We start from the raw sequence: 22,230 nt of genomic DNA, 5'->3' as shown, positions 1-22,230 counted from the left end.
GCAGGCAGGCACATTTATGCGCTTCCGCATAAAATAACATATATAAACGATGTTTTTGCTTGTCCTGCGAGTTTGCTTGACAAGACTTTCAACGCCTAACCACCTGCGTTGTTTGTCGCAACTGCTTTAACCCTTTTAGGCCCTAATATATTCATTTTATTTTCTTGAAGCTGTTGTTGATGACTTCGGTAGCTTTCCTTCGGGGAACAAGTCATGTGAACAGACGGCATAACCCGCACCTTAATCCGCCACGATAACACAAGGGCGGTTATTGCACAAAGCAATGTCCACTTTACCTTTAATGTGAAAAGGGTCCAGGAGATCACTTTCTTCTTCACGACCTGAAATGCTGGTAGTCGAGAGATAAAAATATGCTAGATGCCCTCCATCATCATGTCGATGTTTTGACGGTAGCGCTGTTATTTGCGTGGAGCCGAAGTTCGGCAGGCAGACCTGTTCACTTGCACAAACGAGTACTCACTGTAATGCTGCGATTGCCCTCTCCATGCGTACCGTAGAATCTTGAGGACCTTTGTTGCTTGTCCCAGGCATGTTGAGCGGCCTTTGCAACCAATTAGGAATCAGCGTTCTATTTTTTCTGTATCTGTCATCATCCTTTGTTCTGTTCGCGTTGCTGCACAAGGTACAAATGAGATGCGATAGCATTTAACTTCTCAATTTAGGTGACGCGACCTCAATCAAATAAATGTGAAAATATGTCCAAAACAAGAAAAATACCGAGGCAGCTATTTCGGCTTTTATTGATGTAGTACCTGTTACAATGCCGAATAAAAAAAGAAGCTAAGGCTGAAATTTTGACGCATAACTTTAATCAGCCTTCTCACAAACTGCAGGCGCCGTAACCGCTTTACAAAGCACTTCGGGCTTGCAAAGGAATAATTATGATATAATTTACTGAACGTGGCATCATATACTAAAGAAAATGAATATCTACATCTTCCTTGGTCCAGATGAAATATCCAATGTTGCTCTTAGTTAAGCACTGCTATCTGAAGTGTCCTTGAACAACGAATTTTACCCCCTGATAGGAAAAATTCAAAATTTCAGTACACAAAAGCGGTGATAAAACGTATATTTACATACGGCCTATAGTTACGCGTCTTTAAACATGCAACTATAGGCCTATTTCACTTGTAAGTGTATCATGTAAAATAATTCAGCATGCCATTCACATTGACCTAATTACTCACCTGCAGAGTAATAACTTCTTTCCTCCAACACAACACAGCTTGGCTTCAGGGCTGAGTTTGTTTGTGACAAGCAATTCAATTTGTTCATCATGATATAGAATCCTCGATTAACACAGGTACAGAGATCGCCTGCACACCTTTAGACTTTCGGAAGTCGTTTGATCACGTTACCCATGCATTCATTACATAAAATCTCCCTTCTTAATATACCGGTGAATTCCTTAACGTCGATTTAAGCATATTTATTTCTTATCTGAAAGAAAAGATGCGTTGTTCTGGGCGGAGAGAACCCGCCAAGTGTTTCAGTGTTATCTGCAGGTTTCGCAGGGGTCTGTCTGTCGACTCTGGCAGGAGGTAGGTGGCAGCTGACATGGCCATGCACTGACTGGACGTAGGATTGTTCTCGTTACGTTGGTCAGGCGCCGCCAACTCGGGTCTCTCCTTTCATATGGGAGGGTGATATCAGAATCAGCCTGCCAGGACCCTTGCATTGACATTATCCCTAGGCCACGCGGGCACATCCATACGGCTTGGTTAAGGCGGGCCTTTGATATGTGGGCTGGTATTTATATGGCGCATGCGCTATCGCATCATGCCCTAAAGGAGAAGCATAAGTGTCACCCATAAATTTTATTGCGGTACCATTGCTACGAAATTACTATCAATTTTTTCATGTGCAACCTCATGAGGTTTAAAGAAAAAACTAGCCAATTCTCACTATTTATGCCACGCACGAAACCTATACCTATCCATCAGGTTACAAATATTTGGGGTTGTTTTCTCTGCCAACCTGGCATGGAAGGCCCCAATTTAATCAGGCGAGCGTACTTCCAGACGCTTGAATCCCGCCGAAAGTACCATCACTTAAAATATTTCGTAACATCGCACATAATCAAGCAAAAAATGAATTTTCACGATTAGATGCAAGACAATTAACACATCACGCCTAACACGCAACAAACACAGCGCTACAATCGTGACGACTCAGAGCCGAACAAAAGCTTACCAGTTTTCGTTCCTTCCTAAAACGATATCGAAATGAAACGGGCTGTTTTTGGCAATTTAGCATAGTACCCATTAAAGGAGGCTGTTATGAACACAAATACACAGTCATTGACTCGAAAATATTAAAAAACCACCTTCAGCTTCCTTCGGTGGCAAAAAGAGCGTGAGACATTATTCCCGCGTGCACGTCACGCTAATATCCGGGAAATAACCTTCCCTCAAGGCCGAAGTAGAGGAGTGCAAAGAACAAACGCGTGAAAAGCGCCTTCACTACGCGAGGGCGTATGTAATTCATTAGGTCGAAGTACTCCAGTTTCTGCTCGGGTCTTGTCGGAAATGTTCGGAACGTGGTGGGAGTATGCAGGCTTGTGGTTGAGGCGGTGTCCCTTACCTTCCGGTGAGGTTCACGTGTCCACCGAGAGCTGTGACAAATATTATGGTCTTTCTTTCCTATAACCCAGTTTGCAAACCTATAAACCAGTTTGCGTGTCCACCGAAACAAAAATTGTGCTGGTGCAAAGCTTGAACCTAGAGGTAAAGTGCGTTAAGCATGCTTGGTTTGCCAGTTTGAATAGGGGGGCGCTCAGGCTTTTCAACTCGAGAGTAGCCGCGATAGCCCTTAAAGCCGCACCTTCTCACCTCGATTTTTAAAGCGAAAATTTTGCCACGCCCTCCCGTACCTTGGCCAGCGTGTTGCATATGGCCTTGAACGTGCCTAGCGGCGGGCGGCTTCTTCGCACGTGTGGCGCGCGGATGATGATGATGACCTGAGACAAAATGGCATATACCCACGGCGGGGGATTGGCCAGTGTGCATTGTAGTTTGTAAATATTTATGTTCAAGGACTGGAGTATTCAGATAAATACGGATCTTTAACTAGAATTTGGAGAAAATAAAAAGGAAAAGAAAAGGTAATGAGATTGTATCTAGCATAGGAATCTACCTGTTGAAATTATGTAATCGTGAATGAAATCGCAAACTGGTTTTAAGGCATATCCCTTGACGCTCGCTCCGAAAGAGAGGAGAACTGGAATGGTTAGTGGAAGGCCTGATCTCGAAAGGGGAGTTGCTAAGTAAACTTTGCGGAGAGATGCGAATCTCCGGCAGAAGAGAAAAAAAGAGAAGAGCACGGAGTCGGAGGCGCTCGCTTCTTCTGTTCTTTCTTCGCTTCTTCTACATCGCACGGCTGCTTTTTCTTCTTCTTCACACACCTAGAAAACTTCATTAATACCGGTATATATATCCACAAATAAAATTATGGGGGACACTTAAGCTCCGCCTTTAAGTGTTTGACGCGATAGCGTATAGGCTACCAGCCCACATATAAAGCCCTGTTTTAACCAAGCCGTATGAACCCGCCTGATTGCACGTCCTTTATTTATTAAATGAAGGACCTTAAGTAAATATATTAAAATATTATTAAATTATATTGCCACCTGGTGTCCCTATGTTCGCGACAATATTAAATAAAGAAAGGAGCGCGCATGGCCTTGGATAGGGATAAAGGGGAGTAGGCATAAAATTCATTGTTTGCACAGATCGTCACTCAAATTACATTGCTTTGACCAAGCCACTAAGGGGGCCATACTTGGCAAATGTCATTTGTGTGTTAGCGTCAGTTGCTAGATGGGAACGGTAGTTTAGCGGTAGGGTTCGATCTCGGAGCGTCCAGTAGAAAAAGCATGGCAATCCCAGAGTAGATGAAATAGGCCGCCGCGCGTTAGAGTTGTTCAGGATCTCACTACAGAATAGATATTCAGCTCTAATCGAGGATGGCGACATTACCCTAGAAGCAATAAACAACAATTTCAGAGATATCATTACTGAGTGCGCTGTAGAAGTAGGCGGTAGCATAGTTAGAGAGGATACCGGTACGAAAAAGATTTGATTAAAAAACGCCAGAGTATGAAAGCTTCCAATCCAACAGACCAGATAGAATTGGCCGAGATATCAAAGCTAATCAATAAGCGCAAAGTGGCCGATATAAGGAAGTATAACATAGAGAAAATTAAGCATGCTTTAAATAACGGGGGAAGCCTTAAAGCGGTGAAGAAGAAATTGGGCATAGGCAAAAATCAGATGTATGCGCTAAGGGACAAGGCAGGCAACGTCATCACGAATATGGACAAGATAGTCAAAGTAGCCGAGGAGTTCTATACTGATAGCCAAAGTAGTCAAGACCGTAATGAGATTGGCGGTAGGGAAAAATAGTCACACGTTCCACCAGTCACGTAGGACGAGGTTAATAAAGCAATAGAAACTATGAAAAGGGGGAAAGCAGCTGGAGAGGATCAGATAACTACAGATTTGTTGAAAGACGGGGGGGGGGGGGGGGGGGGGGGCATATCGTGCTAGAAAAACCGGCCACCCTGTATACGCAGTGCCTGGTGTCATCGACGGTACCGGAACCATGGAAGAATGCAAACATTATCCTCAGTCATAAGCAACGGGACGCTAAGGACCTTAAAAATTACAGACCAATCAGCTTACTGTCTCTTACGTATAATGTATTTACTAAGGTAATTGCTAATAGGATCAGGACAACCTGAGACTGCAATCAAGCAAAGGATCAAGCAGGTTTTCGGAAACGGTACTCTACTATCGATCATATCCATACCATCATCCAGGTGATAGAAAAATGCTCAGAATATAATCAACCCTTATACATAGCCTTCATTGATTACGAAAAAGCATTTGACTCAGTATAGAAACCTCGTCGGTGATGCAGGCATTGCGAAATCACGCATGCAGGGGTAGACGAGCCATACGTGAAAGTGCTAGAAGACATATATAGTGGCTGCACAGCAACCCTAGTTGTGCATAAAGAAAGTAACAAAATTCCCACAAAAAAAGGTGTTAGGCAAGGAGACATGATCTCCTCAGTACTATTCACAGCTTGCTTAGAGAAAGTATTAAGAGACTTAGAATGGGAGCAGTTAGGGATAAGGGTAGATGAAGAATACCTTAGTAATCTGCGATTTGCTGATGGCATTGCCTTGCTAAGTAACTCAGGAGATGAACTGTAAAGAATGATTGGTGACCCAGACAGAAAAAGTAGAAAGGTAGACTTGAAAATCAATATCCACAAGACTAAGGTAATGTTCAACAGCCTCGGGAAGGAACAGCATGCAGTTTACGTTAAGTAGCGAAGCACTGGAAGTAGCAGGCGAATATGTCTACTTAGGACAAGTAGTAACCGCAGATCCGGACCATGAAAAGAAAATAACAAGAAGAATAAGATTGGGATGGAGCGCATTTGGCAAGCACTCGCAGATCATGACTAGCAGCTTACCGGTATCGCTCAAGAGGAAAGTATACAACAGTTGCATCTTACCTGTACTCACCTATGGGGCTGAAACGTGGCGGCTAACCAAGAGGGTTCTACTTAAGTTGAGGACGTAACGTAGAGGGCTTTGGAATGAAAAATGGTAGGGGTAACATAAAGAGATAGGAAGCGTGCAGAGTGGGTCAGAGAAATAACTCAAGTTACTGACATTCTAGTGGAAATGAAGAAGAAGAACTGGGCATGGGCAGGACATGTAGTGCGAAGAGAGGATAACCGATGGTCGCTTAGAGTAACAAACTGGATTCCAAGAGAAGGAAAGCGTAGCAGGGGGCGACAGAAAGTTAGATGGGCGGATGAGGTTAAGAAGTTCGCAGGGGTCAAGTGGATGCAGCTAGCACAGAACCGGGTTAATTGGAGAAATATGGGAGAGGCATTCGCCCTGCGGTGGGTATAGTCAGGCTGATGATGATGAATTATTTCGTCATCCTTTGGACTCGACTTCGGCCGCGATCTTGGATTTCAGATTCCAAAACTATGCCGCCATCTTTTATGCTGATGTCATAATCACGTGGTTTCTCTCTCTTCTATCCGCCATATTAGATTATGACATTTGGACCTGAATTAAGCAGTCATCTTAAATTATGACGTCATAGTCGCCTGGCAGTCTATGTTCGGCTGCCAGCTTGGATTAATTAATGACATCATCAAATGATTGCCATTATTGGCCGACATCTTGGATTTATGGGTGACGTCACCAATCAATCATCAATCGGATATATCAACGACGTCATGAATCAATCACCATTTGGATATACTAATGATCATCTATAAATCATCTATTGGGTTGCTATATCAATTTGTTATGAGAGCCGCCATCTTGAATTCCTCGGACTTCGAGAGGTGAGAGACCCCAAGAAATCGAGAAACGTGATCAGTAATTAGAGCTAACGCTCTTACGCTTGGAAAATTTCTAGCGCACGCAGGACAGGGACAATTAAAGAAGAGAACACCACGAGCGTCTTTGTCCCTGTCCTGTGTGCGCTGGAAATTTTCCAACATGATGTACCAACTCGCTCGAATGTCAGTTTTACTACAACTCTTACGCTTTCCCACAAACCATTTATATCGTGCAGGTAGACAACTTGTGAGAAGATGCTTCTTCGCCTGTATTTGCCTCCACCCAGTCCATTTGAGAGTTAATAAAAAGAAGTTCGTTTTTATAACTGCACAGCAATGCCAAACTAGGCATGCGCATAGTCTGACTCGTTTTATGGCTTTAAACCCTACAAACTAAACCAAACCAACCAACTCTGTATATTATCTTACTCTCGCGCATTCTGAAACTCACCAACTGTGTACTGTCTTCGCAGGAGTCCAAGATCGCCGAGGAGTCGGCTGATGAGGTCTTCGTGCTGGAGAGGAAGCAGCACAGCCTTCGCTACCGGCGCAGCTTCTTCGTGCGCATGGTGTCCGACCCGAAGCTCTACAACCCCAAGATTGTGCGCGCACTGTCCGGCTCAACGAGCAGCGAGCCGCAGCGCCGCCAGCCCAGCGAGTCCTCCGAATCGCCCACGTACACGGGCGAGGTGGTTACCCCGCTCTAGGCGCCGCCCACGCCCATGCCGCCGCCGCCGCCGCAGCCCGACCCGAACCACCGGCGCACGCGTCTCCGAACGAGTAGCTCTGCTGGAAACGCGCCGTGCGACTCCGGTCGTCCACTATGCTCGGAACAGCTTGAGGAGAATCCCGAAGTGTAGGCGCCTTAGCACGAAGCGAGAATATATAGCCATGGGAAAAATTCACCACTAGCATGCGGAAGCGACGATTGGTTAACATCACTAAAAGAAAAACAAAAATCGATGCAGTAGCCTGAAATGCCTCCACACTTGCGCTTCCACCTATTAACGTGTCCCAACCTATAGTGTCTGTATGTCAGTGCTTTAATTTAGGATGATGACTAATATTGTTCGGTTCGGAGACACAATTTCGTTTCATAAAAATAACGTAGACCTTTCTAAAAGCAATTCCATCCGAATTAAAACTGCTGCGCCGAGCAGCTCTGTTAAACATACTTACAGCCTACAGAACCGAAAATTTCACCTTTCAGAATATTGTGAGATTAACGCTATGAAGCTGTAAGCCGGGCCTGTGAAACGAAACAGCGCAGTAATCCCCGAAACTGATTTGTTGAACATCGAGACGCGCGCATTGCGGAAGTTGGGGGTAGAAAACACATGGTTGCAATTAACACTTGCCTATGCACTGCATACCGCTTCGTCTGACCACTAGATGGCGCCTGCATGCAGCTGATTCCGACCATTCGTGGCATTTTCGCGCCACCCACAGGCTTCCCTCTTCTATATATTCTTGCTTCGTGAAAGAGGCAATGCTAACTCGACGCTGTATGGTTACAGTCGAGTGAACCTTATACGGTTCATAAAATTTCGAACGAGCATTAGCACTGCAGAACATAAGTATCAGATGCGGAAAAAATTAGTGAATGATTTGTTCCGCTGTATTATTAAGTCGGAAATATTACAAAATGCTTTCCTAATTTTAGTCTTCAAGAAATAAACGGTAACATTCGTTTTCCTACCGCAACGAGCAAGCTGTGTTCCGGCAAAGGCATGCAAGCAGTATCTGCAACAAATTAATCAGAGTTGGGGCTACTTTCACAAGAGTTTCTTCACAAGAAAGGTCGCCGCCTTGTTACGGTATGGTGCCAAGAAATATTTGCTCAAATTAGATTTAAAAAGACAGGACCATCTATACAGTTTTCATTCATCGTCCGGTTTCAACGCGCGGCAGAGCCCACTGATGCTGAAGATCGCTTTGTTAGATAGTTGGTAAGGGCGAAACCTGCCATATTCACGAGTTAAAGCGTACTATTTTGCATTTGACGAAACTTAAATCTGACGGTGACACTCACAAGAAGAGCTTAATAACAAATATCAGCGATACGTGAGAAAGCTAAGGAAGCCAACAGAGTTACAAGTAGTGTACTTAGAGAGACGACCCTAAAAGGATTTAAATGACCATATCCTATTGCAACAAGTCCGTAGGGGCGGTCTTTATGAGTATTCGATTCAAATTCAAAAGTTGTGCTGCATAATACTTTTTAAATATATATTTTTTTTAATTCTCCTCGGAACCGATTAGAGCGACACCTCACCGCACGTTCTTAGCCACCCTTTCTCCTTCGACGTAGTCTGAGCGAGGCCTATCATTGGGTGCGCCGAGTTGGAATCGCCCAAACTGGGTGCGGCGAGGTGCAGTACCAACCTGTCTTCTTTGCTTTTTCTTGCACGTCTGCGTAGGTTGAGTTGAGGGGACAGAAGAGGAGCATCACTTTTATAGCCGATATCTTTGGAATTAATGAAACTACTTCAAAGGTTGTCGCGGTACGGTGACGAATGATGGAAGATCGATCATCCACGCACTTTCTCTGGCCTTATAAAATATCGTTTCATGGTCCCCAGTTTGATGTCGGAATCGAGAAATGTCATCAGAGGAAGTGATCGAGAGTCCACTTTTGACCACAACAATCGCTAGTTTGTTACGAGCCCTTCTTCACGGGCGGCTACCTTTATTTCCACTTTGGACTTGACCTGGTCAAATAGTGAACCACTTAGGCGCTAACAGCAAGTACCGAGACTGGGCAGCGTATTGAGAAAAGCAAAGCTGAACTTTAAATGAATAGAAGGGAACCCCTATAGATCGGCAGTTGCACCTTTAGCTAATATGCAGCGTAATATATGCTTAAAAAGTAAAAGAAGCATAAAATAAATGAAGCTGAAAGAAACAAGTGACGTTAGCATCAAAAGCAAAATAGCGCGAAATCTTCAACAGCAGGAGGAAAAAAATGAATTCGTGTGACGAGCGCGCGGCATGTCATGGCGGAGCATAGGGAATGTGGGTTTCAAAAAGAAACACCCGTTTGCCCCCTCCCCTTTCCCTCCCTTTCCAACCCCCAGCTCCAAAAACGGAATACAACAGGCACCAGCCTGTTCTCTCCCCCTGCCTTCTTTACCGCCCAGCGCTTTCTCTGATATTCGTGCTCACAGGTGTGGAGACGGGACCCGGGGTCTCGTCTGTTATCATTTCTCTCGCTATCTGTCCTCCCTTCTCTCACTCCAGCCTCCAGTCCGGTTGTCAAGCCCAGCTGTTCTTTCCACGCCGTGTAAAAGGACCTCCCACAGGTCCTGTTATATAGTATAACTGTTACATGCATGCGACTCACATGTTGTATACTGACGAATAAAAACAGCCCCGTTGATTGCACACACCGGCCCAGCGTTTTACTACTATTCACGGATAGCTTCTCATGACCAGACGAACAGGGCCGTTACAAATTGCTTGGCTCATATACTGCGACTGCATTATAAAAAGGACACAGTCACGGTGGTCGAAATGCAGTTACCGCAGTAAGTTTGAACGCGCGAACGCGACTGTGCTCATTTCTGCCAATATATACACACATTTACGGGGCTAATTGATCACCACCAATATCGTGACACTAATCGCATCGACAGTCGCAGTGAGTACGTCACATTTGTGGCAGTCGCACATGCAGCGGGTGCCACAAAGTTTCGTAAGCGCAGTCGCACATACTGCCACTGCACTTACGAAACTGGAGCGCTATCACGCAGCTCACAAATCGATTGCCGGGATTCCACACACTTCTCTCATCTTCCGATTTCTGCTTGCGTTAGACCCATAAAAATTCCGCAATTGGCTGGAAACGCCATAATAGATGGAATATTCGTCCTGCCCTTATTCAAATAGGCAATAAGCTACGGGTATAATTCCTTCCCTGACAACGCACAGCCGTCCCAGAGACATCCCAGGGATTCAGATTATGGTTCTAGAAGGAACGTCACAAATGGTGGCAGCGGTGGGATCGGGTTGCCGGGCGTCGTCTCTGGTCAGCCCGTACACTGTAAAAAAAAAAAACACTCTTAAGGGTATTTTGCCGTGTCTATAACTAACACCCTTACACCCTTCAGAAAGGGTGCAAGGGGGCACCAACAAACCCTTTTAATGGGTGCATAGGTCAGCATTGCACCCTTTCTACAAAAGGGTGCACCATAATAATAATAATAATAATAATTGGTTCATGGGAAGGGAAAGGCGCTGTAACTGTCACACTTGTGTCTGTGGACACCTGAACCGCGCCGTAAGGGAAGGGAGGAAGGTGGGAGTTAAAGTGGAAAGAGAGAAAGAGGAGCCGTAGTGGAGGGCTGCGGAGTAATTTCGACCACCTGGGGATCTTTCACGTGCGCTGACATCGCACAGCACACGGACGCCTCTTCGTTTCGCCTCCATCGAAACCCAGCCGCCGAGGTCGGGTTCGAATCCGGGTACTCCGGCACAGAGGTCGGGCGTCTTACCACTGCACCACCCCGGCGGGGCATCAATCTGCATCCTTTTGCAAAAAGGGTGCTGCATCTGCACCCTTTGCAGAGAAGGATGCTGCAAGCGTTCTGCACCCTTTGTCAAAAAGGGTGCTAATGTCTACATCCTTTGTTAAAAAGGGTGCTATACACACCTGCGCCCTTTCGAGCTGAAGTGCATAAATTAGTGCTTTGCATGTACGCTAAGTTATTATGGATTGGGTTACATTATTACACTTGCTTAATACACATTTGACATGTCAATGTGGCATTGCATCTCTGCTATTGAAATATGTGGACAGGATAACATACAATGATATGCAGTACCACGGCCGCTCGATGGAAGCGCTTCCATCGAGCGGCCGTGGCAGTACGCAGTGAGCGGCAAAATTTATTCAGCAGAAAGAAGCGGCTTGTTACAAAACAACATCTGAAGCATCAAATAAGATACACATTCCAGGATAATTTAAATAAAATCTATTTTAAATACCGATGAACCGTTGTGCAGCCGGCTTCCGCTTCGATTGAGAGGCTCCTAAAAACGACTCTCAGCTACCCAGTTGAGAATGCTGCTATTGAACTCTGGTGTTAAGAAGTCAATATGGCAGTAAGTCCCTGGGTACCATCAATAACACGAAACAGGCGCTGTCTCTTAGCGACGAGGAAGTCAGTAGCATGTTAGAGCATGTTGGCTAACACCACGCACCTCAGTGGCTTCTCTTCATCCTGCATTTGCAGGACAGTGCATAAAAGTGCAAATTAGAATAACTCAAGTCACTACAGCAAGCAATCGCAGTTCATGCATATAAATAAAATTATCTGGACATGACCTGTTGAAATGCATTGTCCCAGGTTTTCTTTAAAATGGGCATCCTTTTCTTTTCTGCTTCCCAGAGGAACGCATACAAAATCTGACTTCACAGTATTACTTCAGTAAATGTCTTACTTTGTGCCCAACATGCTGACTGCAATCAACTCGCTGTAGAGATGCATATGGCTTGATTAATATAATTACCGAGGTAATGTAATGGACATATAGGTAAGCTTGTCTATGTTCATGTTCAAAGTCATGAATTAGATCATGTTATCTTAACAACAAAGCACCTTCAAAAAAAGTTCAATTAGGACATTAAAGCAAACAGAATCAGACACAATTTTGTGCCACACCTTTAGCAACACAGCATGCTGCAGAAACTGTTTTGGTTTTTATAGGCAATATATTTACTTAAACCTGAATACTATATTAATGGCAAGAAGAAATTATTCATTTAATATTCGGGCTACATTCCAACAATCATACAAGCGAACACTTCAGATACCTTGTTGCGACAGCTTCGCCTCAAAGAGAAGCTAGTGCACTTATCAATGCTACTACAGCGTCTATAATTAACTCAATCATTTTCACTAACAATGACTGGTTACTTCTGAGCGATAAAATACAATAAGCCTCCTGTTCGGCAAGACTACCACTGCCTTCATCAAGTATGTCAGCATACTCATTGAAATCTTTGTCCAGCCCCTGCAGACACCATAAGATTTTCTCACAGCACTATAAAATGAGGTACTCTCAAAAATGCATCGCAAGGCTTGATGCCGGTATTGCTTAAAAATGAACAAATATAAAACTATATCATTCACGGTGGTAATGCGAGTACGCGCGTGCCTCAAAAAAGTTTACGTACTCATTTTAAGCGTCTCAAAAATGTGCGGGAAGCTTATGTTCCTTTCATTCCAAACCGTCACTGTTAGTCCGACGCACCGTCACAAGGAGCCAAAATACTCGATACCATGCGCTTCGATTCTCGCGTTTCGTTCTTTGTACAGTGGACGCGCAATCTGTTTGTGCTTCTCCCGACCTTCTCCCACTTTCCTTTTATCAGTGTTAACCCAAAGCATAAAAAAACTGCGCCTATTCGAAGCTGGTAACCTAACAGATCAAGCCTTCCAGTTAAATGTGGGAATTTTGTCGGACTTGCGAATAAAACGTCTGTGATACAGCACTGCTGCGAGCACGAGCCAAGTGCTTCTAGTGGTACAGGTGCCTTTAATTACTTTTGCAATACGTGCACATAAGTAGCAACTTTCCTGTAGTGTTGCAATTTGCAATTGCAAAGATTTGCAGTTTGTACACGAGTCAACAGAAGAAATTCTTCGTTGCCCTAAAATAGCAAATGGAGCAAACGCGCTGTAACTGAGCTCTTCGATTAACTGACAGAGTAAAGTTGTACGTGGCTTACACCTTGAAGAAATTGCCAAAATCAAATACAAGAAATGAAAATGAATGTTGTTGTTGTTGTTGTTGTAGCTGTAGGAAGAAGGAAAAGAAAATGCACGGGCCTGCTACTGGCTTCGTAGCTGAGCCACCTCCGCTGCCTCGTGCCGACAGAAGAGAAAATAAAGAAAGAAAAGAAAGAGGAAAGAGGCTCTGCGTTTCGGCTTGGGATGCATGCACCGTGATCCGCCGACGCCGAGCCGGCGCTTCGGCAACCGGAGAACACCGTCGCAGCCACGCAGGAAGAAGGAGGGGGTGGGGGGGGGGGGGGAGGTGTACACGCAGCTGCGAGCGGTGGGAGCAACGCGCGCGGCCCCAGCTGCGGAGCAGGATACAAGAGACAACGCCGACGGCGACGACGACGCGAAACGCAGGAACGGGCGCCAAACAGCTACGCTATAACCGAAGAGAGACGCGTCGCAACAGCCATCGTCCGCAGCCGAAGCGGTGGCGGGTGCAATGACGGCTTACAACAGGCACAAAAACCGGTGGCAGGCTGGCCCCCGCCGTTAGTGCCAGCCCACTCCACCTCCCCACTCCTCCCAACATCTTTCAGCGAGCTTAGATTTCCCCCGCATGAGACCTATATTTTATAACCAGTGACTGTCGCAAGTCGAGATAAGTTATTTCAATCGTTTTTAAGCTTGTGAAGGCAAAAATGAAAATTTAAAGATTGCATTATGATGTTCCAAATCTTTTTTAGTTAAAAAGTCCGCTCTGCCATATTTGTGAGAACATTACTCAAATGCATTTGCTAAAAACTTGCATGCTAATTCTCAAGAAGGCGCCTTTCCGATGTCTATTCACAGCCCGTCTATTGCGCGCGACTTGTGCATGGCTCAAAGTACTAACCAACCTCTTGGGCAGCCAGCCATGGCCCTACTTTGGCCTATGCTTGGCTGTCGCACATTAGATACCGACTAATTTCCTACCATTTGCCGATTGTTGGCTGAAAGTCTTTGGGCAACTGTTAACCAGCCTAATCGTAGCCAATCTGAGCCCACCTTCGGGCGTGCATGGGCTGGACGAGAATACCCCCTGTTAAGCTCTTTCAATTCATCTACCGACGGTCGGCCGTCGGGCAATTTCATTTGGCGGCATCCAAACCCCAAAATATGAAGTGCACAAGCGCCGCACGAAATTATAAAGCAGCTATGGGCTTCCCAAACTAGAATCTAGAACCTTTTTGGGTTTTTCAGACTCCTATATCCAAGAATGCCTGAATCATCCCCATTTCTTAATTCTTATTACGAATTTTCCAAAGGCACTTTTCGCGCAGTTTCATTTTCAGCAAAACAAAAAGATAATCGATAATTGATGCTTCCGAGGTGCACACGTCCTACAAGGATATATTTCAGTGAGTGATTAGACAATTACCTTTTTGAGGTTGTGAAGGCGCGAGCAAATGTGCCCGATTGGTTAATTTACACGACTGAAGCTTTTTAGCTGGACAACGCCTAGCCTCATGGTATAGCAGGCTGCTTATGTGGAGCCTCTGTACATTTGTATGTGTTTTTTGTTGTTGATCTTTCGTCTTTCGCTGCGCTTGGCTGAATACCGACAATAAAGAAAAAAATTAGTTGTGGTTTAACTCTGGTTAACCGTAGTTGAATTGCGATAGCAACGGCGGAAGCTTCTTTTGCCTGCTACATTATTCCCCTATCACGCCCTATCAGTGCAAGGTGCTACATTATTGGGGACACTTAAATCTTGGTGTACGCTGCATCTCAAGCAGGCGCCTTGTCATGTGCTTCGCCCCCGACGTCCTATATCTTAGGTACGGAAAAGGCACCCGTGATGTTTGCATGTAGAAGTTGTGTGCTTCAATCGGAAACGCTCGTTGGCTACGCACGTCATTTTGGTGACACGAGTGAACGTTGCAGACATATACCTCGGCTCATCCTTAAGAGTATGACGCGAGAGCGTAAGCTACCAGCTTACATATAAATGAGGAGGGTTCAATGCTGCTGAACCGAATGTGGAGAGAAAGCATTAGCTGCCCGCACCTGGGCTAGGCAGTGCACAAATTAATCCGCGAAATGTTTCTATAAATACATATTTTTAAGTTAGGTGTTCTGTCTTGCGGCGTTTCTGTTTTATTTTTATGTATTTTTCCTGATTTACCTAGTGCTTTTTTGTAGTCTAATTATTTCTCCATTGATCGTTTATTTACAGTGTGGGCGTGACTTTCTCTGCTGTGAAATGCCGCCATATGCAGGGGCAGCCGCCCCGTCAAGCTGCTCTTCGAAGCAGCTTTTTAGCGGCTGCTCCTTTCCTTTCCTTGTAGTAAAGGAAAAATAAATTATTATTATTATTATTATTATTATTATTATTATTATTATTATTATTATTATTATTATTATTATTATTATTATTATTATTATTATTATTATTATTACATTCTTTATTTGCTTCGCACTTCATCCTACATGGGTGACACATCGAAACAGCACTTGCGCTCCGCCGCGGTGGTGATGCCCGAGAGGGAGGTGGTGAAGGGTGGCAGTTCCTGGCCCTACTGGGCTGGGACAGTATAGGTCAACGCCGCTTGCGGCGGGGGCTGGCCAGCCACTGATTTTTGTCTGTTGTGGGCCGTCGTTGCGCCCGCCACCGCTTTGGTGGTGGCGGACGACGGCTGTTGTTGCGGCGCGCGTCTTTCTCTCCCTCTTCTTTTCTTCATATCTATTCTATATTCTGTCCACACGAGGCAGCGAAGGTGGCTCAGCTACAGAGCCAGTTGCAGGCCCGGGCATTTTCTTTTCTTCCTACAGCCACAACAACCACAACAACAACATGCCCGACTACTGCGCCGGCGTACCCGGGTTCGATCCCGACCACCAGTGGCTGCGTTTCGATGGAGGCGAAATGGAGTGGCGTCCGTGTGCTGGGCGATGTAGTGCACGCTAAAGAACCTCAGGTGGTCAAAATTTCCGGAGTCCGCCAATACGGCGTCTCTCATAGCCTGTGTCTCTCTCAAACCAAACCAAACGACACGTGCATTAGGCTTTAAGCCCCGCCGGGGTGGTGCAGTGGTAAGACGCCCGACTACTGTGCCGGAGTACCCGGGTTCGATCCCGACCTCGGCGGCTGCGTTTCGATGGAGGCGAAACGAAGTGGCGTCCGTGTGCTGTGCGATGTCAGCGCACGTTAAAGATCCCCAGGTGGTCGATATTACTCCGTAGCCCTCCACTACGGCTCGTCTTTCTCTCTATCCACTTTCTCTCCCACCTTCCTCCCTTCCCCTACGGCGCGGTTCAGGTGACCACAGCTACAAGTGTGACAGATACTGCGCCTTTCCTTTCCTGTGAACCAATGAATCAATCATTCAATTAGGCTTTAACTGGGGTAGCACGTGCGCTAGGCTTTCACTCCATGCGGCATCAACTCATCCGCCTCGGTAGCGCAGTAGGCAGCGCGTCAGTCTCATAATCTGAAGGTCGTGAGTTCGATCCTCACCCGGGGCAAGGCGGTGCTTATTTTTTTTTTTTTTTACTTAGCAGTTGGTAGTTTTGAGGGGGGGGGGGGGGAGGCTTCATGCGGTATCAACTCATCCGCCTCGGTAGCGCAGTAGGCAGCGCGTCAGTCTCATAATCTGAAGGTCGTGAGTTCGATCCTCACCCGGGGCAAGGCGGTGTTTATTTTTTTTTACTTAGCGGTTGGTAGTTTTGAGGGGGGGGGGGAGGCTTCATGCGGTATCAACTCATCCGCCTCGGTAGCGCAGTAGGCAGCGCGTCAGTCTCATAATCTGAAGGTCGTGAGTTCGATCCTCACCCGGGGCAAGGCGGTGTTTATTTTTTTTTTACTTAGCGGTTGGTAGTTTTGAGGGGGGTGGGGGAGGCTTCATGCGGTATCAACTCATCCGCCTCGGTAGCGCAGTAGGCAGCGCGTCAGTCTCATAATCTGAAGGTCGTGAGTTCGATCCTCACCCGGGGCAAGGCGGTGTTTATTTTTTTTTACTTAGCGGTCGGTAGTTTTGAGGGGGGGGGGGCACGTGTTGGACATTACGGAGGTGAAAGTTCATCCGCCTTAATATAAAGCACAGATACTTATAAGTAGACACTTTAATATTAGCATAATCCGAGCTCCGGTCGTGTCCGCTCTGCAACTGTAATTTCCTGTGATATCGAAGTTACTGCGGTCACTCGCGCTTGAACAAATGGGAAACGCGTGGAGGCGCCTCACGTGATTAGCTTACACGGAGCGGGCAGAACCGTACGTGGCCGGACTGGAGGCAGTGGGACGCGCACCGCTCCTCTCCAGCCCGGCCGTGGTCGAATGAGCAGCGGTGACCGCCGACATTCTACTTAATTTATTATAGGTGCATGCATTTTATGTCTTGAATGTTAAATGAGGAGCTTTTTTCCCCTTCAGAATGAGCCGAATCTGTTAAAGGACTGTAGCTAATTTTAGTTGCATGTTTTCTTCTCTCTAATGAGCATGTAATACTAGAACACATTAATTACCACGTAACTTTGGCTTTGAAAACCAAGGTCGGATAAATAAATAAGGTCTGAAACTTACGGCTGATGCTTAAAAACGCCAATAAATACCTAAACGAAGGATTTTTGCACTTGCCTGAGTTATTTTTTTTTTTAGTCAATATTTCGTGTTTCACCACACTTGTTGCCTGCCCTTGGTGCCATATTTCTGTTTTGCGACATCTAGATATTGTGGAAGGCGCGCTCCGACATACAAAGATGCGCGCACGCCTTTGACTCGCACACTCATGTACTCACTTCTCGGAAAGTAGGCTCTCGTCCGAGAACCGCCTGTCGGCTCGTCTCTCGGGCCGCCTACCTCCTCCGCGGATGTTGGTCATTCTTCGCCAGCAGCTTCGAGAACGCAGACACTGGCTTGAATAGCCTTTCACGACGTTTGCTTCGTCAGCGCCCTCTTCATTTCATTTCGTGTCGAGATGTCGAAAGAAATGGCATTGAGAGGGATTCGCCGTATAGAGTGAGCTTCGCAGTTTGGTATGTTTCTTTTGAAGCGAAAAGCTTCACTACGAGGGTCGGAGCCGAGCTTCGCGTGAGCCGGTGCACATATTTGCCAGTTCTGCGCATACGCGAAACTGAGTGACGAATGCTGTAAGCCGCGGCCAAATGACGTCACAGCCAAGGCGAGGACCCAACCGACCCAACCCTACAGAAACAAGCCATCCGCCTGGCGGAAGAGGCCGCAAGGAACCAAGACCTCTTTGCCTGCCTCTAATCGCGGAGGTCCCGGCCCCCGTCCCTTAGGCCTGCGTGACGGGGGCGGGGAGTAGGGGGCCTCCATTCTGGTGGAAATAAAAGTTGTTCACACACACAGCTGCGCAGCCCCGCCTCCAAGCTCTGGCGACGCTGCCTAGCAACGCTTAAGAGGTGTGCGATTCCTCCTCATTAAAGGTATACTGAACAAATATCCAAGAATATTCAGAAAGCACCACAATTGCATTCTTAGGACACGATTACACTAGTACAGACACATAATTCCGGTTAGTTTGAGCGGATGGCTGTATTTTTGACGTTTTCAGAGCGGCCGCCGGGTCGACCCGGCGCCGTATTTGGGTTTGCTCGGTACTGTTGCTCCGCAAGGGACAAAACGACAGAAGACACGAAGAAAGCGGGCTGTTCCGACTAGCACCTACCGCCCCCAGGAGCCGAGCAGCCTAGCAATTAGCGGCGCATGCTTTTTTCAATGGGCGTCATGTTATACGCGGCACTAACTTGAGAGAGCCTATAATAAATAATATTATTATTATTATTATTATTATTATTATTATTATTATTATTATTATTATTATTATTATTATTATTATTATTATTATTATTATTAGTTTGGTTTGTGGGGTTTAACGTCCCAAAGCGACATTATTATTATTAGTAGTAGTAGTAGTAGTAGTAGTAGTAGTAATAGTATTATAGGCTCTCTCAATTGCTAGTGCCGCGTATAACATGACGCCCATTGAAAAACATGCGCCGCTAATCGCTAAGCTACTCGGCTCCTGGGGGCGGTAGGTGCTAGTCGGAACAGCCCGCTTTCTTCGTCTCTTCTGTCGTTTTGTCCCTTGCGGAGCCACCGTACCGAGCAAACCCAAATACGCCGCCGGGTCAGAGGTAGCACGCTCCCGACTGTGATCCGGCGGATGTGACGTCCCAACTACCCTCAGCAACGTCATGGCCCTGCGATCTCACCGACGCCGCCCCCGCACCTGAAGTTGGTTGACCGGCTACACGCAGTATTGGTTCCCCCGCGTCGCGACGTGCACAATGCTGCGAAGTGTGGAATGCTGCACAAGAGGGAGGTCGAGGGGGACGCATACGGAGGGCGCTAGAAACGATGAATTGTACGCAGGAACACGAGCAGCAAAAAAAAAAAAAAGCACGTCGGTTCTTGCGCTTTGTGAGTACCACGGTGGAAAGGAAAAATGAACAGGTGCTACCGGTCGCGTGGGGGTAGTTGTGACGTGATATCCGGTTTTGTCAGAGCTTTCACAGGAGCCCGCTAGGTGCGGTGATTTGAGAAATATTCATTAAAATACTTACTTTCCGCTCATTTCTGTTCATAAAGTGGATTGTTTTGGTGACTCCCAATGCGATAGCTACCATCTGCGCTGGAAATCTCGGCGGCAATTTTTTTATTCAATATACCTTTAAAAACATAGTCTCCATCCGGGAATAGAACCGCCTACCTCCTCCGCACATGGTGGGCATTCTTTGCCAGCAGCTTCGAGAACGCAGACACTGGCTGGAGATCCCCAGCCTAGTGCTTTACCGCTGTGCCATGTCCCAGGTCGTGAAACGCTCTTCAGAATTCCGCCTGTCTACCGTGAGGATGATAGCGGGATTCCGCGAGTGACAGATACTGCGATTGACGCGCAATTTCAAAGCGCCAAATACTAAAATAGTTAAGTCACTCAAATAGGGTGATGTCAAGGATGTGACGTCACCCATCTGCAGTCAGCTATGAGGACCAAGCGGGAACGAGTGCGCTCCAACGCCGCCGGGCGGCGCTTGTTGACTTCTTTGGTACTTTCAATTTGCGCGCCAATCTCTTCCTACGCCCTTTTTTTGCTCGACTTCAGGTTGCGTGACGTCACATACTTGACGTCACCTTAATTGACTGATTTAATTAACTATGTAGTATTTGATACATCTTGACGTCACTCTAATTGACTGACGAACTATTTTAGTATGATGCATTCAAATGAGGCGCCAAGCCATCGGCTAATGAGACCAGTTTCGCTTTACGTTTATATTGTTACGGACAATTCAAGGAAGAAGCGGGCCTCGCAGCCTCTGACTCCTCCTCCAAATACATCATAACCGACTCGCGAGGGGCTTGTCGGAACGTCCAGCAAGGGTGGACTGCTCCCCTAGCTTACCGCATATACCAAAATTGCAGTCGAGATTCGGATCCCGCGTACCGATCTCTCGTTTGGGTTCCAGGTCACCAAGGTCTCCAAGGGAATGAGGCAGCCGACGTCGCCGCCCGCGCGCTTTTTCTCCGGGCATTTCCCACGGGACCCGACACTTCATTTCACTGTCATCGACCATCGCTCTGTTCTCCTGTTTTCATCGGCTTGCCGCTTCGTAACATTTGGTTGGAGGTGCGGGGTACTTCATCACCCAATCATCCTGGTCGGAGACTGTAATTAATTACCTAATCAACTTATTGTCCTAATTATTGTTTCGGACACATCACGTCACACTATATAGATTGACACCACTCATTAACCTTTACCATTTCTCAATTACAACTGCTGCGGACGCGGTGTGCGGACAGAAATCTGTGAACATAGCGAAGTAATGCTTTCGCATTAATAACGTTATATTTTTGTTGCCACTTTCTGTTCGCACCACTCCTGACACAAGTATAACGCTTTCGCCCCGATATCCCTACAGGCGCATCCATGCACAGCGGCAGGGCGATAAACGTCATGAACCGCCATCACATGAACGTTTGAAGTCGCGATGGCGCTATGCGGGCAAAAAGTCCTGAAGGGCTGAACATTTTGCTCTTTTAAGTTTTCATCATCATCCTAATAGTATGGAACTTGATAGGCATACTTTTGCTAAATGGTGTTATGCCACTAGCTTATAGTTGGATGAATCCTGCACCGCTGCCCTGTTACTGAACACTTGTACTGGCATTAGCACCCAAACTGTACCTGCATTCCACACCACTACAAGGATAGTCATACTCTACTCTACTGCCAGGTTTCAACTACTCAAACTTAGGCGTTACCATCATGTGCTCACTCGCGCGTCCAACGTGTATGCACGGCATAAATTCTGCACATCCTATGTTCTCAATCTTGTCAGTATGGGAGGCTGGGCGAATGTCTACAGGCAGCATACGAGATATGAGAGTTTGCAATGGAGGGCTCCAAATTAAACTCGACCACTTAAGGCTAAGTGTATCTGGCAGCTTTGGACTCTGCCATTTTTTTTTTTAGAAGGCTTGCAGTACCTTGCATCACCTAAATCCACAATTCCTTCAGATGATACAAACTTGTTTTCCTTATAACCATAACCGTTGTTCAACTCCAGAACCATAAATGAAAGAAAGATCATGGCGCAAGCCACATGTGGGGTGTTTTATGAAACTAAAAGCATCCTTAGTTTTGTGAAATTCTACTTCCAACAAATGCCTTCCCAACTGTGTTGTGTTTAATGACGCATAAGCAACTAAGGCTATCATGCGCCAAACACGAGATGTATTATGTTTATGTTAGGAATACAAACTGGTTGGTTGGTTGGTTTGTGGGGTTTAACGTCCCAAAGCAACTCAGGCTATGAGAGACGCCGTAGTGGAGGACTCCGGAAATTTCGACCACCTGGGGTTCTTTAACGTGCACTGACATCGCACAGCACACGGGCGCTTTGCTTTTCGCCTCCACCGAAAAGCGGCCGCCGAGGCCGGGATTCGATCCCGCATCCTTGGGAACAGTAGTCGAGCGCCGTAACCACTGCGCCACCCCGGCGGGGTACACATCAAGAACATTACCACTTGTTTAGGAGCATTGCCTATAGCTAGCCTAAAGTTAATTTGCTGGATTTAAAACACTCGTTTGTCTTT

At 46.3% G+C, this 22,230-nt stretch overlaps 1 protein-coding gene and 4 non-coding genes across 5 annotated transcripts in view; all 5 read left to right on the top strand.

Moving 5' to 3' along the window:
• The window catches only part of LOC146197105 (aromatic-L-amino-acid decarboxylase-like), a 169,489-nt gene extending 162,383 nt beyond the window's left edge, over positions 1 to 7,106 (top strand). The window contains exon 17 of the mRNA XM_084598844.1: positions 6,873 to 7,106. Within this exon, the coding sequence (XP_084454970.1) occupies positions 6,873 to 7,106 (234 nt within the window). The remainder of the gene's footprint in view (positions 1 to 6,872) is intronic.
• Positions 7,107 to 16,558: 9,452 nt separating this feature from the next.
• Positions 16,559 to 16,631, top strand: TRNAM-CAU (transfer RNA methionine (anticodon CAU)). The gene has a single exon. It is a non-coding gene; the product is annotated as a tRNA-Met (tRNA).
• An 89-nt stretch (positions 16,632 to 16,720) lies between these two features.
• Positions 16,721 to 16,793, top strand: TRNAM-CAU (transfer RNA methionine (anticodon CAU)). The gene has a single exon. It is a non-coding gene; the product is annotated as a tRNA-Met (tRNA).
• Positions 16,794 to 16,873: 80 nt separating this feature from the next.
• On the top strand, positions 16,874 to 16,946 carry TRNAM-CAU (transfer RNA methionine (anticodon CAU)). The gene has a single exon. It is a non-coding gene; the product is annotated as a tRNA-Met (tRNA).
• Positions 16,947 to 17,028: 82 nt separating this feature from the next.
• Positions 17,029 to 17,101, top strand: TRNAM-CAU (transfer RNA methionine (anticodon CAU)). Its single transcript has one exon. It is a non-coding gene; the product is annotated as a tRNA-Met (tRNA).
• The last annotated feature ends 5,129 nt before the right edge of the window (positions 17,102 to 22,230 follow it).

The sequence above is a fragment of the Amblyomma maculatum genome, chromosome 3, assembly GCF_055883805.1.
Source record: "Amblyomma maculatum isolate TAMU_Amacu chromosome 3, ASM5588380v1, whole genome shotgun sequence".
NCBI classification, from domain to species: Eukaryota; Metazoa; Arthropoda; class Arachnida; order Ixodida; family Ixodidae; genus Amblyomma; species Amblyomma maculatum.
Note: the sequence above shows the minus strand (reverse complement) of the source record. Positions and strands in the feature narration are given on the sequence as shown.